Source organism: Ctenopharyngodon idella, chromosome 9 (genome assembly GCF_019924925.1).
Source record: "Ctenopharyngodon idella isolate HZGC_01 chromosome 9, HZGC01, whole genome shotgun sequence".
NCBI classification, from domain to species: Eukaryota; Metazoa; Chordata; class Actinopteri; order Cypriniformes; family Xenocyprididae; genus Ctenopharyngodon; species Ctenopharyngodon idella.
In genome coordinates this window covers 19,146,799-19,159,983 of record NC_067228.1, presented here as the reverse complement: position 1 = coordinate 19,159,983, position 13,185 = coordinate 19,146,799, and the positions used below count along the sequence as shown (strand labels likewise).

At 36.0% G+C, this 13,185-nt stretch overlaps 1 protein-coding gene across 6 annotated transcripts in view; it reads right to left on the bottom strand.

Moving 5' to 3' along the window:
• The window catches only part of nalcn (sodium leak channel, non-selective), a 97,019-nt gene that overhangs the window by 29,062 nt on the left and 54,772 nt on the right, over positions 1–13,185 (bottom strand). For all 6 annotated transcript variants that reach the window (XM_051904664.1, XM_051904661.1, XM_051904662.1 and 3 more), the window contains one exon: positions 163–299. In XM_051904664.1, coding sequence (XP_051760624.1) covers positions 163–299 — 137 coding nt within the window. The remainder of the gene's footprint in view (positions 1–162; positions 300–13,185) is intronic.

Sequence of the window (13,185 nt, the reverse complement as noted above, 5' to 3'; positions counted from 1 at the left end):
TTTTCATTTTTGGGTGAACTAACCCTTTAATTCTAGAAGGGAAAAAAAACAAGATTTTTCATTTTCTGACAAAAAAGTCTGATCACTTTGAAAAGTAATATCACACCTCTCTTCAACAATTCACAAGATATGAGGTACAGTATCATTCAGTGCACACAGTACCTGATTCTGGGCACAGTGAAGTCTGAAGGCAGCTTGGATATTTTCACCATCTGTGGTCTATTGGGGAACTTCTCAAAGATGCGTAATCGCAGAGGAAGTTTCTCTTTTGTATCAGCATTGGCTTCGCTCTGTTTCAGCTGTGGAGAGAAGCCAGGAGACTCACTTGAAACAAATGTCTGATTCTGTGACTCAACCGAGGGACACTGATGGGCCACATTGTGTTTTCACACAGCCCGCAAAACATTTGGTAAACAGTCCAAAATTGACATAAGTTATCCATCTCTATTTCTTTTGGAAACTCAGCTGGTCTTCAAGTAGAATGCATAGATGGTGTATTTTATATTCAGTTCCTCACTTCTGGTGGCGAGAGAGGAAAGGGTTAGCCTGTACGGTGCACTGCTCTGAATTAATGTGCCCCTCTGAGGCTTAACTGACTTTATGTGCCATAACCTTTTATCTTTCCCCATGTCTATCAAGCAACATAAAGGCCTCAGATGATTAGGCCAGAGCACGCTAGAGGATCACTTCTCATTCTCCTGTCAGAAGAGATGCATAAATTAAAGTGAATAAGATAAAACTAAGATGACAGATTGCTTCATATTTTCTAAACATATCTATAAATGCACATAAAAAAACATCTACTGAATGCCCTATTGATTCAAAAAACAAAAAACAAAAAAACATGTAACTACAATTTAATTCACTAAAACAATAACTCTAATGCTAACAAAACCCTAACCATAACAACATTAGTTCATTAATTATTTTTTTAGAGAACAAGATGTTCATTTGCCAGGATTTAAAAGCAAAACATTATGTTAACAGAGCGCTGTTCTGCTAGGCTGTCCAAAGATGGCAGCAGTGCACAGCCTCAACGCAGTTATCCATCCATTATAAGACTGGCTGTCAACTAGTTTTTCTTCAGGACCCAGATTTTACATTGCCCTCAAATGGAAACCCAATACAGCACAACATTGTTTCCCATGGAAAAAAAACAAAAAGCAAAAAAACTAAAATCAAACAAATATGCCATTGTAACATAATTTTTAAGTGTTTTCATTTATTTCACCAATAAGGCACAAAACAGTGATTGGCACAAACCATGCTTATCCTCATTTCAAATGAACCTATATTTAATTTAGTATGGTGGTATACTTTTTAAGTATATTGTGTAGTTTTGTTTATGGTATTGAGGATGCAACCTGTACGTTGGCATCTTTTTAATTTGTCTAGCTTCTTCCTTGTGACATAAATTTGTGCCAAAATACCATAGAGTTAGTTAAGCCTATTTATTTTGCTATCTAGGCATGATTATATGGTTGGTTTTATTTTATTTTCTCACTAAGACCCTCAGAATAGACCCACAAACCCTTTTTGGTTCATTATCTACTAACATAGTGCCTATTAGGGAAGCAAAACAAAACCAAAATAAGGACACCTTCACACATACAGGCTAAAACTGGTCAAACAAACAGAAACGTCACAAATAACAGAACAATTAATCTAATTTAATTACATATGAAAGGAAACATCTTGAAATTCTTTGGCTGGAAGCATCCATCTGAGCGCCTGCAGATAAATATGATGGATTTCTGATTAGGAGTCAGAAACACCAAAATTAGGTTCTCTGATGACTGCTTATCTTTAGAAATAAGCAGCTGACCTGGACCGTTCAGAAAATGAAAAGCATTTGGCAAGAGTAACCAACAAAAAGAGAGAAATGCTAAAAATGTCATTGCATTATATTATTGTATTATGAATCATGATTTATTTTTATTCATCACTTGAATTGTCCATTCATTCAGACATTAGTAGTGCACCACACATGCTGTTCTTTCATAGAGTTACAGATAGAAGGTCATGTTCCAGGCTGGAAGTGAAGCACTACTACTGTGGAGACGTTGTGCTAATGTTGAGGAGAGCCTGTAGTGAGGACGATGCTGTTCGATGCTTGAGCCAAGAGGAAATGTGCTCAACACAGACCTTGATGTTTTCAATGCATTGGGGTGAGAGTAACTGCCTACTCAAACCGAATGTGACATGCCAGTATCAGGAAAAATAGCTTTAGCACCACCAACATGCTGGACTTTGCAATATAACCAAAAGTGCATTAAATCAGTCTGGATGAATGTTTGTGACCATTGTGAAAGGGATCCGTTGTTTATACACAACAAACATTCACAACAAATATTCAGTCTGGGTATGAAAACCACTAAGAGAGAAAGAATGCATTGAGAAACCGACCGCTTGCTGTGCTTTCATATTCTTGGCTGCTTGGTGAAAAACATAAAACCCGGTTTAGTCTGCACAGGAGCAAAGTTGGATTTCCCTGTCTCCTACCCAAAACAAAGTCTACATCTGTTTCAGGGCAGCTTTATTGTAAAAGAGTGTGCGTTTGAAATCTCACAAGTCCCCAAGGCTCCAATCAATAGCTCTGCACTCTGCAGGGTGGCTTCAACTCTGCGCTTTACTCGGCAACAGCCTCTGATTAGCTCTCACACAGAGACACACACAACACAGAGCACTGCGGAGAGAACAGGCGCTTCTAAGTAATACCAACACAATTTACATCCCTCTAGTATAAATAGTTAAAGTGAAGAATCCTTCCTGCTTTGCAACACCACACACAGTCCCATTTATTCTAATCTAATAGCTAAAACGAGTGTTCGTATAACTTATCACAATGGATTCAAAGTTTGAACACATTTTAGTTAACTGAAATTTTAAAGCAAAATTTCACCCAAACGTAAAAAATATTCCAAACCTGTATAACTTTCACCAATGGTGCTTGGTGTCATTTTGAAAAAAATACGTTGAATTCAATTCAAAGATTTTCTGTGAGTAATAACTTAATTTCGGTCTGTAAATCCCATATTGTAGTGCTTCACAAGTTGTACAGATTAAAATTTTTTGGAGCTTGACAGACCTGGTCCAGTGTTGTTATTGTTAACTAAAACTAAAACATTAATTGAAATAATGCTTAAATAAAATTTAAACATAGAATGAAAAACTTAAAAAACTGCAACGATTGCAAGACAAAGGAAAATAACTGAAAACACTATTTACAATATAACTCGGAACACTCAGGAGATCTCAGGAAAAACACTAGGATGCAACCATATCAACTTAAATGTCAACAAACAACAACTAAACACTGAACAAAGGAAACTAAAGGTGCGTCCCAATTCGCATACTTATGCACTATTCTATGATGTTGTTATGTACAAATAGTGCGATTAGTGCGTTTACACAGAAAATTTAAAAAAAAGAGAAAAAAAAAGAGCACTTTAAATACCCGGATGATGCACTAAATTAACGGAAAAAAACAAGTGTGAAATGTTGGACACTTCATGCACTCCACTGTCGCAGCTTTAATTACGTGGTGGGGGGGGGGGCCGCTTGACAAAATAACCTTATACAATTCACGCACTACATGGATGAGTACATAGTGCATAAGTACATAGTGTATAAGTGCATAGTGTATAGTGTGTCATTTGGGACGCAACTTAAGGGCTTAAATTGAGCATGAAACCGGTGCGGAACTCAAATCGGGAACCATGGAAACTAACAAGGGATGATGACACAGGCAAACAGGAACAGGGAAAACAAAAGCAAAACACAGAGAAACTCAGCATACTCCTGACACTAAATGGATTAAAGTAAGTTTAAGAACTAAAATTACTAAAAATGAAATAAAAAGTAAATTAAAACTAAATAGAAATATTTATAGTACATAACACTACTAAAATTAAAATAAAATAAAAAAATTGAAAATTTAAATAAAATATGAATGTAAAAAATATTAATAAATACTATAATAGTATATAAATGATACCAAAATAACACTTCCTTGGTTACTGTGAGCTCCTAGAAGGAAAGATCAGTGTGAACATTCTTCAAAATATCTAATTTGTGTTCCACAGAAAAATGAAGCTATTCCAGTTTGGATTGACAAGGCCGAGAAAATGATGACAGAATTTTCATTTTCAAGATGTGGTAAGTACAGTACATGTGATGGAGTGCTGAAGAGGAAGGGAGAGCCAAATCCAATCAGCACAGCTAGAAAGTGAAATCCACCCTGATCAATAAACAGATCAGTTTGAAATAGGAGAAATGATAAGGGTACATATACAATGAAACAAATCATGCTGATTTCCATCTTTACATGACTGCCTGTAGCAAGCTGCATTTCTTATATTTTTTCCCCCTGATGGCTTGTGAAAGGTCTGCGTGTAATGCATATATTTTTGTAAGAATGGTGTATGGCCGCAGCTCTTCATAATGATGAATCATATGTAGCATTTTCCATAAATCATAGTAGTGGGAGCCATGCATCTGAAATAAATGTGTTGGCCTTGGGATATATTAGGGTGATCCATTCACTCCTATTCACACATTCTTTCCAATTTCAGGCTCAGGTGAACCTTACTAGGCTATTCTCCAAGTCCGCTGCCTTTCTAGAAGACAAGGGTCCCGATTATTGACCAACTGCTGCTTGGTCTGCGGCACATTCATAAAGGAGCCCGTAATTGTGCACTGTTCTCCCAGCTTCATGAGCGATTGGTCGGTCTACAAATCTGTATGTCACTGTCCCACAAATTTACTCTACAGGCCATTAGACACATTTATGCTCCAGTTAGGTCACCATAAAACAGTGGAGAGCTAATGTAAACAAAGGTAATAATGTCTAATGGTGTGTATGTGTGCGTGCGACCTTCAGAGACTGTGTCGGCAGTCAAAATTGCATATTGGTTTTAAAAGAACCAGAATATTTGACATGTCAGGCTCAAAAGTCTACGGTCTGAAATTGGCAAGAATATAGCAGCAATAAAAATGATAGTTCACACAAAAATGAAAATTCATTCATAATTTACTCACTCTCATGTCATTTCAAACTCGCATGAGTTTCTTTCCATTGAACACAAAAGAAGATATTTTGAAGAACAAAACTGTTTTTGTCCATTCAAAGACAATGGGGCCCAAAACAATATGGATGCCCCTTGACTTTCATTATATGAACAAAAACACACATATTTAAAAAAAAAAAAAAAAAAAAAAAAAAACTTATTTTGTGTTTAACAAAAGAAAGAAAATTATACGTATTTGGAATGACATGAAGATGATGAGTAAATGGTCTTTTTAAAAATGTGGGTCTATGTAAACATGCACAAGACACATTATGTGCCATTTAGTTCTGCATTTTTAACATGTTGTGTTAAAGTTAAAACAAGGTAAGAAGAAGGTAAATCTTTAAAAATGATCCAGACCAGTAGAGCACATCCTGTGTACAGTAAATGTCCCCTGAGTAGAACATTTCAAATCAGTCACTTTTCAGGCTCCATTTCAGTTAGATTTCTGCTGATTTAGTTCTAGCATGCCTGATAAACATACACTACGTGTGCCGGTCTACTCTGCTCCAGACTTGGTGAACTTCCATAAGCAGCTCAGGGGTAGAGGGGTCATTCTCTCCTTCTCATTTAGTATCTAATGAGGCATGGTTCTGCATAGGCTATAAACTCTCAGACCTCTTAGAGGCACACCTTTGCCACCTGAGAGACTGACTGGCTGAATACTTAGCATGGCGAGAATGGTGCAGCATGGCAAGGCAAACCGTCTGATGTTCCTCAAAAAACTGTGTGTATATTGTACAGTGACATTGAGGCAGTTCTCATGACCAGCCATATCCCCCACTAGAGTTTCATTCATGAACACAGTTGAATCTGATCTTTGCTCCCCCCAGCGTAACTAATTGTGGCTACTTTGCATTCAAGGACTAACAAAAACATCTGCAATTAAATGTGACAAAGTCACGGTCCTTTAAAGAAAACATGTAAAGGCATTCACAACCCATTTTACTTCCCGGAAATGTATTTTTTTCAAATCTATCACTTTTTTGCTATTGCCTTAACCTTTAACTATCAGTAAAATCACAACAATTTAGAAAGGCTGCAACACTATTATGCCTAGATGGCTATACACTTACCAAGTTTACATGCACATCATTTTTAGCAACTGAAATGTTCCTAAAGCATATTCTTCAGCATATTCTTTAAAAAAAATCCTGCTATTATTTGTTATATTTTAGTACAGTATGAGTTGGCGATTTCATATAAAAACGCACAATTTGTAGGTAAAACGTCACTATGAACATCCATACCTAAATCTAGCACTTAGTGTGATGTAAACAGATCAAAAATGTACAAATCAGATTGTCTAAATTCATATGAATTTGCCACCAATTCAGTAAATTGTAAAATACTTACAAAATGTCAAGAAAGTATGCTGGAATATGACCAAATACTGGTCTGCGCAACCTAGTTGACAAAATGTAACAATTACATTTTGATGAAAGATAATTTTTTCTTTTTTGGACGCAAACTTATCATTATGAATCATGCATTACCAGGAAAGTGTCGAAGTAAATAAGGTCAATTTTGATTTCATGTTGAAACCCTATCATAAAAAAGTGGGCTGCTGAAAAGATGAAAATGGGTCTAGGTGAAAGATGGAACACACACCCACACACACACAGTGTCTGGGGCAGCAGACATCTGGATCAGGTGCAGCAGTGAGGGTGGGTGTGTGGGCGTGACTGTTAGATCAGAGGATGGCGCACTGGAAGGCACATTTGATGGACAGGCCTGTTGCTGAGGGTCCTTTCTGTCTATCACAGCCAGAGGAGACCAGCATGTATGTTTGTGTGCATGCGTGACAAATTATTGACGCCACACTTTTTAGTCAGGGTGTGATGATATACAAATGTGTGTGTGTCCGTACATCTGAGCCCCATTGCAATTTTTTTTTAGGAATTTCTGAGCAGGACCAGATGTGCTTTGTGCAGATGAGTGCAAGAGATGGGAAATGAACAGAAAACAAAACAAAAAATGAAAAAGAAAAAAAGAAACAAAATACCGGAGATGATATTGTCTCATGTGAAAAGAACACATTGTGTGCTTCAGCTGCTGGAAGCAATTTTAAACCTTTAGAAAAAAAATTTTTGCAGTTTATCTTTGTTTCATCCACAAACGTAGCAACAATTTCATACTCTACTTCTTTGTCTGTTACTAGACCTGGCTGTATACCACCAAACTGTGTAGAGCTTCTTCTTACACACTGTAAATTGACTCCAAGAAGCCAGGCAGTCAAGTTAAAATATCAGTCACAAGGGCACACGTTTCTGCTAGAACAGTAAAGAAACTTGTTAAGAATATGCCTGGGTCATATTAAATCTATTTTTAGGACCATTAAGATTTGTTACATTATTTTCATGGCAATTAAAGATACCCACACAATCCAATTCTCATTGTTATAGTGCATAAAAATAATTATATAATATTTAAATATTTTAAATAATTTACAAAAAAGTAGTATACATTATTCCCTTGTTTTCTAAACTATATTTAATAAAAATAAAAAAAAACAATGAAATAATAAATATCATTGCGTCCATGTGGATGAATTTGATAGTACGTTAAAAAGAGAATGAGATTTTTTCAAAGGGAATTAAAAAAACTTTCCCAAAGCAAAAAAAAAGTAAATAAATCTTAATATTCTTACATTTAAGCAAAATATAATTTCTAAATTATGGCAAGAAATGTGATCTGATTGATATGATTCTTCTGCGAGATTTACCCAAAGAACTTATTCCATATGGAGTGGGAGCTGTAGGCACTAGATGGCAGTGTGGTTAGACCCAAAAGAACAATTGACACCAAGCACGTATACAGCAGTTGACACTGTGACCTTTTCTTAAGTTGAATCTTTAGATGGTTCTTTAATGTCATTGAAAACATATCCAACTAGCTACAGAATAGCTTCGATCTAAAGGAAATAAGACTGTTAAACACAACCTGATCACTGCCTCCAAGTAACAGCACCATTACTTTGTAGAAAAAGTATTCATGAATGGATGCTTCTACTCCACAATATGACTCACAGTGAGTGTATCTTACTTGTTGCTTGTTAAAGTATAGTATTGCTCATACTATATGGTTAAGGGTTTTGGAAAGATTGTGGTAGTTTTGAAGAGGCAAGCACTATTCACATTGTCTCAAGGCAATGTAAAAAAAAACAGTGGGCTTTTGTCAACAAGTACTGCTGTAGCCTATACTATATTATTGTACAACTGGCAATAAAACTTTGACACGCTAGAAAATTTGATTTGAAGAGTGAAGTATGTAGTTCTTAAAAGAGTACAGGGACCTCAGTTAACCAACGAACCATGGTCCCACCACCAGACCCTCCCTCTTCTCCTTCCCTTAGGGAAAGTCCTCCATTTGATTTCTGTCAATAAAAAGATAAACATTTCCCCTATCAGCTCTAGACACTTCTCACTGCCATTTAACCGGAGGAAAGTAATGATTTCTTGAGCCGCTAACAACCATCAATCTCTGCCATCAGAGAGGGAAATGGCTCGTGACCGGCCGTATGAACAGACTGCATCAGGAGACGTGGCATAAAAGGTGATGTGTAACGAATGGCAGTCAGGTGTCATGAGGGAGACTGGCTTATTCAGGTCATGATTTGTACTACTAGACTGTTCTTTCAACATTTGAAATTCCACTAACCACTTTTGCACCTTTGACTCTTGCCAACTCAACCCAAATATGCACAGTATAAATTAGGCTGAAAAAAAATATTTACTTTACGGTAGATATTCATTTGAAAAAAATGTATAAATCCTCAACATTTCGGTCAATTGAATTCCATCATATTTTGTGAAAATAAAAATAATAGTGTTAATCTCGGTAGAAATACCAACAATTTGCTAGACAATATAAAAGTTAATTATTTAATTGAGAAAACAAAATTTTGTGTTTATAATATCACACAATATTTTTCTCACACAGTATAAATGGGTTTTCATACAAGAAAATGTATAGTTGCTATTTGTTAAAATAAACACTATCCTTTAATACTGTAAATTGGCATCAGTAATATTTTTTTAAAGACTTAATTATTCAGCGAGGTTGCATTAAATTGATCAAAAATCACAGTAAAGGGTTTTACATTGTTAAAAAAATGCTGTTTCTATTCAGCAAAGAATCATGATTTTCAACATTGATAATAATAAGAAATGTTTCTTGAGCACCAAATCAGCATATTAGAATGATTTCTGAATGATCATGTGACACTGAAGACTGGAGTAATGATGCTGAAAATTCAGCTGTCATCTCAGGAATAAATTACATAACTATTAAAATAGAAAATAGTTACTTTAAATTGTAATAATATGTAACAATATTATTGTTTTTCCTGAATTTTTTTAAATTAAATTATTGCAGCCTCGTTGAGCAGAAGAGACTAAAAACATTAAAAAAAAAAAAATCTTAATCTTAGTGTATAAAGTCATATTTAGTGGTCCTTGGCATCAAAATGTTTGAAAACCCTTGATATAAAACAACTCTCTGGGCATCTCCTTCTCAGTCATCACGTCACCTCATAAGCAAAGCTGTCTGAACAATTCATTAAAAATTATAAATGTAATTTCATGGAATAAATGCATTATTTCAATCAGGGAGCAGAGTGCAGCCTGAGCAGGTACGTACAAGTCCGGACAGAGGGAAGAGGGAAGCTCATTAAACACTTCCTTTTATCACTGGCTGATCTGTAACGTGTGGAACACACTGGATATTCATTAGCTCTCCCTCCTCTTATCCTGTCGGGTTTAATTGCTAATGATCCTTTCTGTGTGCGTACGCAGGTGCCTGCCGCGATGCCTGACAAATTGAATCTACGCTTACAAAGAGAAGACTTCTGTACAGGGCTGTGTACAATTTCCGAGGTCTTTCCTTCACCCTGGTGGAAGTTGCTTCTAGTATCTCCTTCCTGATCCTGTACCTGTTTGTTCCTGTACCAAACCACAGATGAGGGTATGATGTGGACCTATGGCTAAAGCACAGAGCATCTGTGACCTGTGTTGTTGCTGAGGAAACCAGTGTCTGACGAAGCTGTGCTTTAGTGAGTCAAGGCTTGTGGACAGAGTCAAAATGGCCCTTCTGGGGCCATAAAGCGAGAACTCTAACCCATGTCTATCCATCAATGCCTGCTAATCCACAAATGTCCAAGCCATTTGTGTCCATGGCTTTGAAATGTACTTCAAATGAAGACAAATCATCTGCCAGTATTGACAGATGCAAGCCATTTTCATGAATCCCATGTATTGCAATCAGCAAATTATGACGAATGTTACCATGAGAAAATCGGATTGATTACCTCGTTGTTTGGTAAATACCATTTCTGTTGGACTGCTCTTTCTCAACACCTGTGATGGCACAGAGGGCAAACCTTGTTGAAATTATTCAGAGCAATTCTAAAAATAATCTTGTATGAGTCAGGCTTAATGCACATGTGAGAAAAAATTGGATGAAAATGGCTTTGTTTCTGTTTGGAGAACTTTCGTGAGGTAAAAGCAGGTCAATTTTAGCCAAATTCTGAGCTTTCCCTTCAGGAAAAGAAAAAAAAAATTATGAAATTAAATAAAACAAAGAGGACAACAAACAATTTTCCATTAGCAGGAGCTGGTTTAAATTAGTCATATAATTTATAAAAAGATATGGCATGCTATTTTAACCTAATGTTCCACACTAATGCATTTCTAAACTGCATTTTCACCTTAAATGCCTGCTTTTACCGGCCAGTCTTGTCCTTTGAAGGGTACACAGAAGCAGGAATACTGACTACCCTCATCTGGAGTGTTACCAAAATGAATCTATTTGATGTTCCAACAAGTTATGAGTCATCATCTCGGTCTTCCGTCTCCTCAGAGCAATTTCTCTAATAATAGATGCTCAAACTTTAGGTTTGAACATTTGCATTCTTAGCTACCAGCTACTGTATGCCAAAAATACCAGTTATCGTAGTCAATATCAATGAATACAGTAATGGCCCATTCAAAGCTCTGAATAAATGAGTCCAACAGGCCACACTACAAGCATATCCTTGAGTCTTGAATCATTCTCACGCAGCCTTTAGAAACCACAGTAAAAAAAAAACATCATGGAGTGCCACACTAGGTCCTTCTGACTGAAGACATGCGAACCGTTTCACTGTGAAACAGTTCTATTCTCTGAGGAAATGAAAGAGGGATACAGTAACATGCTGTTCAGTTTGCTTACGGAAAAAAATGTCACCATTGCTTGTTGTATGGGATCTCAGAATGCGTTGTAAAGCACAAGTGGACAATCACACTACACTGATGATCTATTTAAAGCTTTTTCTATGATGTGGCTATTACTATCAATACAAACTTTTTCTGTGGTGTTCTGTGCTGAGCAGCTCTGCCAGCTGTGAAATTTCCAACAACAACAACAACAAAACCCTATATATATACACACACATATATATTATATATGTTATGATTGGCTGTGATTGTGTTGTTGCACAGCAAATGTCCTCACAGGAAACTTGTCATGCTTTGATAAGACACAGTGTAAAAGTGCTTCCTCTAAACACAATCATAAACTAACATAAATTGGAAAAATAGAAAGGTAAAATTACTAGACAAATGTTTGTTCAGTTATTTTTGTACCTGGCAAAAATTTCAGTGTGGGAGGAAGATAGATCAGGGTCAGACTCATCTCAACACTTACACTGTCCTGCAGTGAGAGTGAAATGGAACCACCAGGTCTATTTGTGGAATCTAAATAAACCATTCAACAAAATAACACCCTTAAAACCACCCAGCTGATACATTCTCTAGATTAGAATTCTCTAGATTTGTCCAGGGCTTTACCATCAATCAAAGTGAGATACTGTTACTGTCCCTAGAGATGTCATGTCTGACATTTCTAGCATGAAACAAGATGAAATATCTTGATGAAACAAGACCAAAGAAAAAACATCCTGACCATAGCTATAACTATGCACATATTGGATCATTATATTGGATTCATGCAATTGTCTTAAAGTGACAGCAGCCTAATATACCTGTTTGTGTACAGCTGTTTGTGTCATCAATGTTAATCAAACAACAAAAGAGAGAGAGAGAGAGAGAGAGAGAGAGAGAGAGAGAGAGAGAAAATCACTTTTGTAGTTTTAACAAAGATAAATTATGTTAATTAATTAAATTACTTATATTTAATGTATTCAGTGAAGACTATGCAGTGTTATTTTACATTTGATTATTCAACTTCTGTACCTGAATACTGTTAGATGTACCTGAAAAACAAAGCACTGTTTATTTCATTTGTATCTTTGTTCTATTGTATTTATCCATGCTTGTAATTTGTGTATTATTTTCTATGCATATTCACTCCTCTACACAATCACACCAATCCTCCTGGAATGATTAATTCTTTACAAACAGCTATTCAAATCATTTTGTGAAATTGTTTTCATACCGCAATATATATCGCAGAAAAATTCCTGTGATGGCAAAGCTGAATTTTCAGTAGCCATTCGCAGTGTCACATTTTCCTTTAGTATAACACTGAATCTTGTTGAATTGATTCAGACACATTCAATATGTCATAATAAAAAGATAAATAAAATTAATTGCTTGCAAAAATTTTGGACCCTGCCTTGAGCTATTAAAAGGGATAAGGCTTTAAAGAGAATAATGCAGTATAACACATCATGACACATCATAACCCTGGGTTAATTGTTTGAATGAATTGTTTATTGGCCGTGGTAAAGTGAAAATGAGTGGTGAATGAATGGTTCTATTTTCAGTATGGACGTGCTAAAATGACACAAAGCTAAGCCTATAAGACAAACAATTTCCTGCCAAGCTTTACAACAATGAAAAAACATGTCTGTGAGGCTGTAACAGATTGAAGGTTAAATATAGTGTCTTGATTAATGTTTCATTTTCAGAAATCCTTCAATCTAGCAGGTGGCCAAACTTTTCAGGAAACAGTTACTGATGACTTTATTACAAGGTGACAAAGGTTCTGAGGCAGCAACGGAAAATCCTACGGAAATAAAAAAACAACTTAGGACAGCTGTCATAAAGCCACTGTGAGGGAAAGGACAAAAAAGCGTCCGGTTGTTATTTGTTCCACATCAGCTAGAACTGATTTT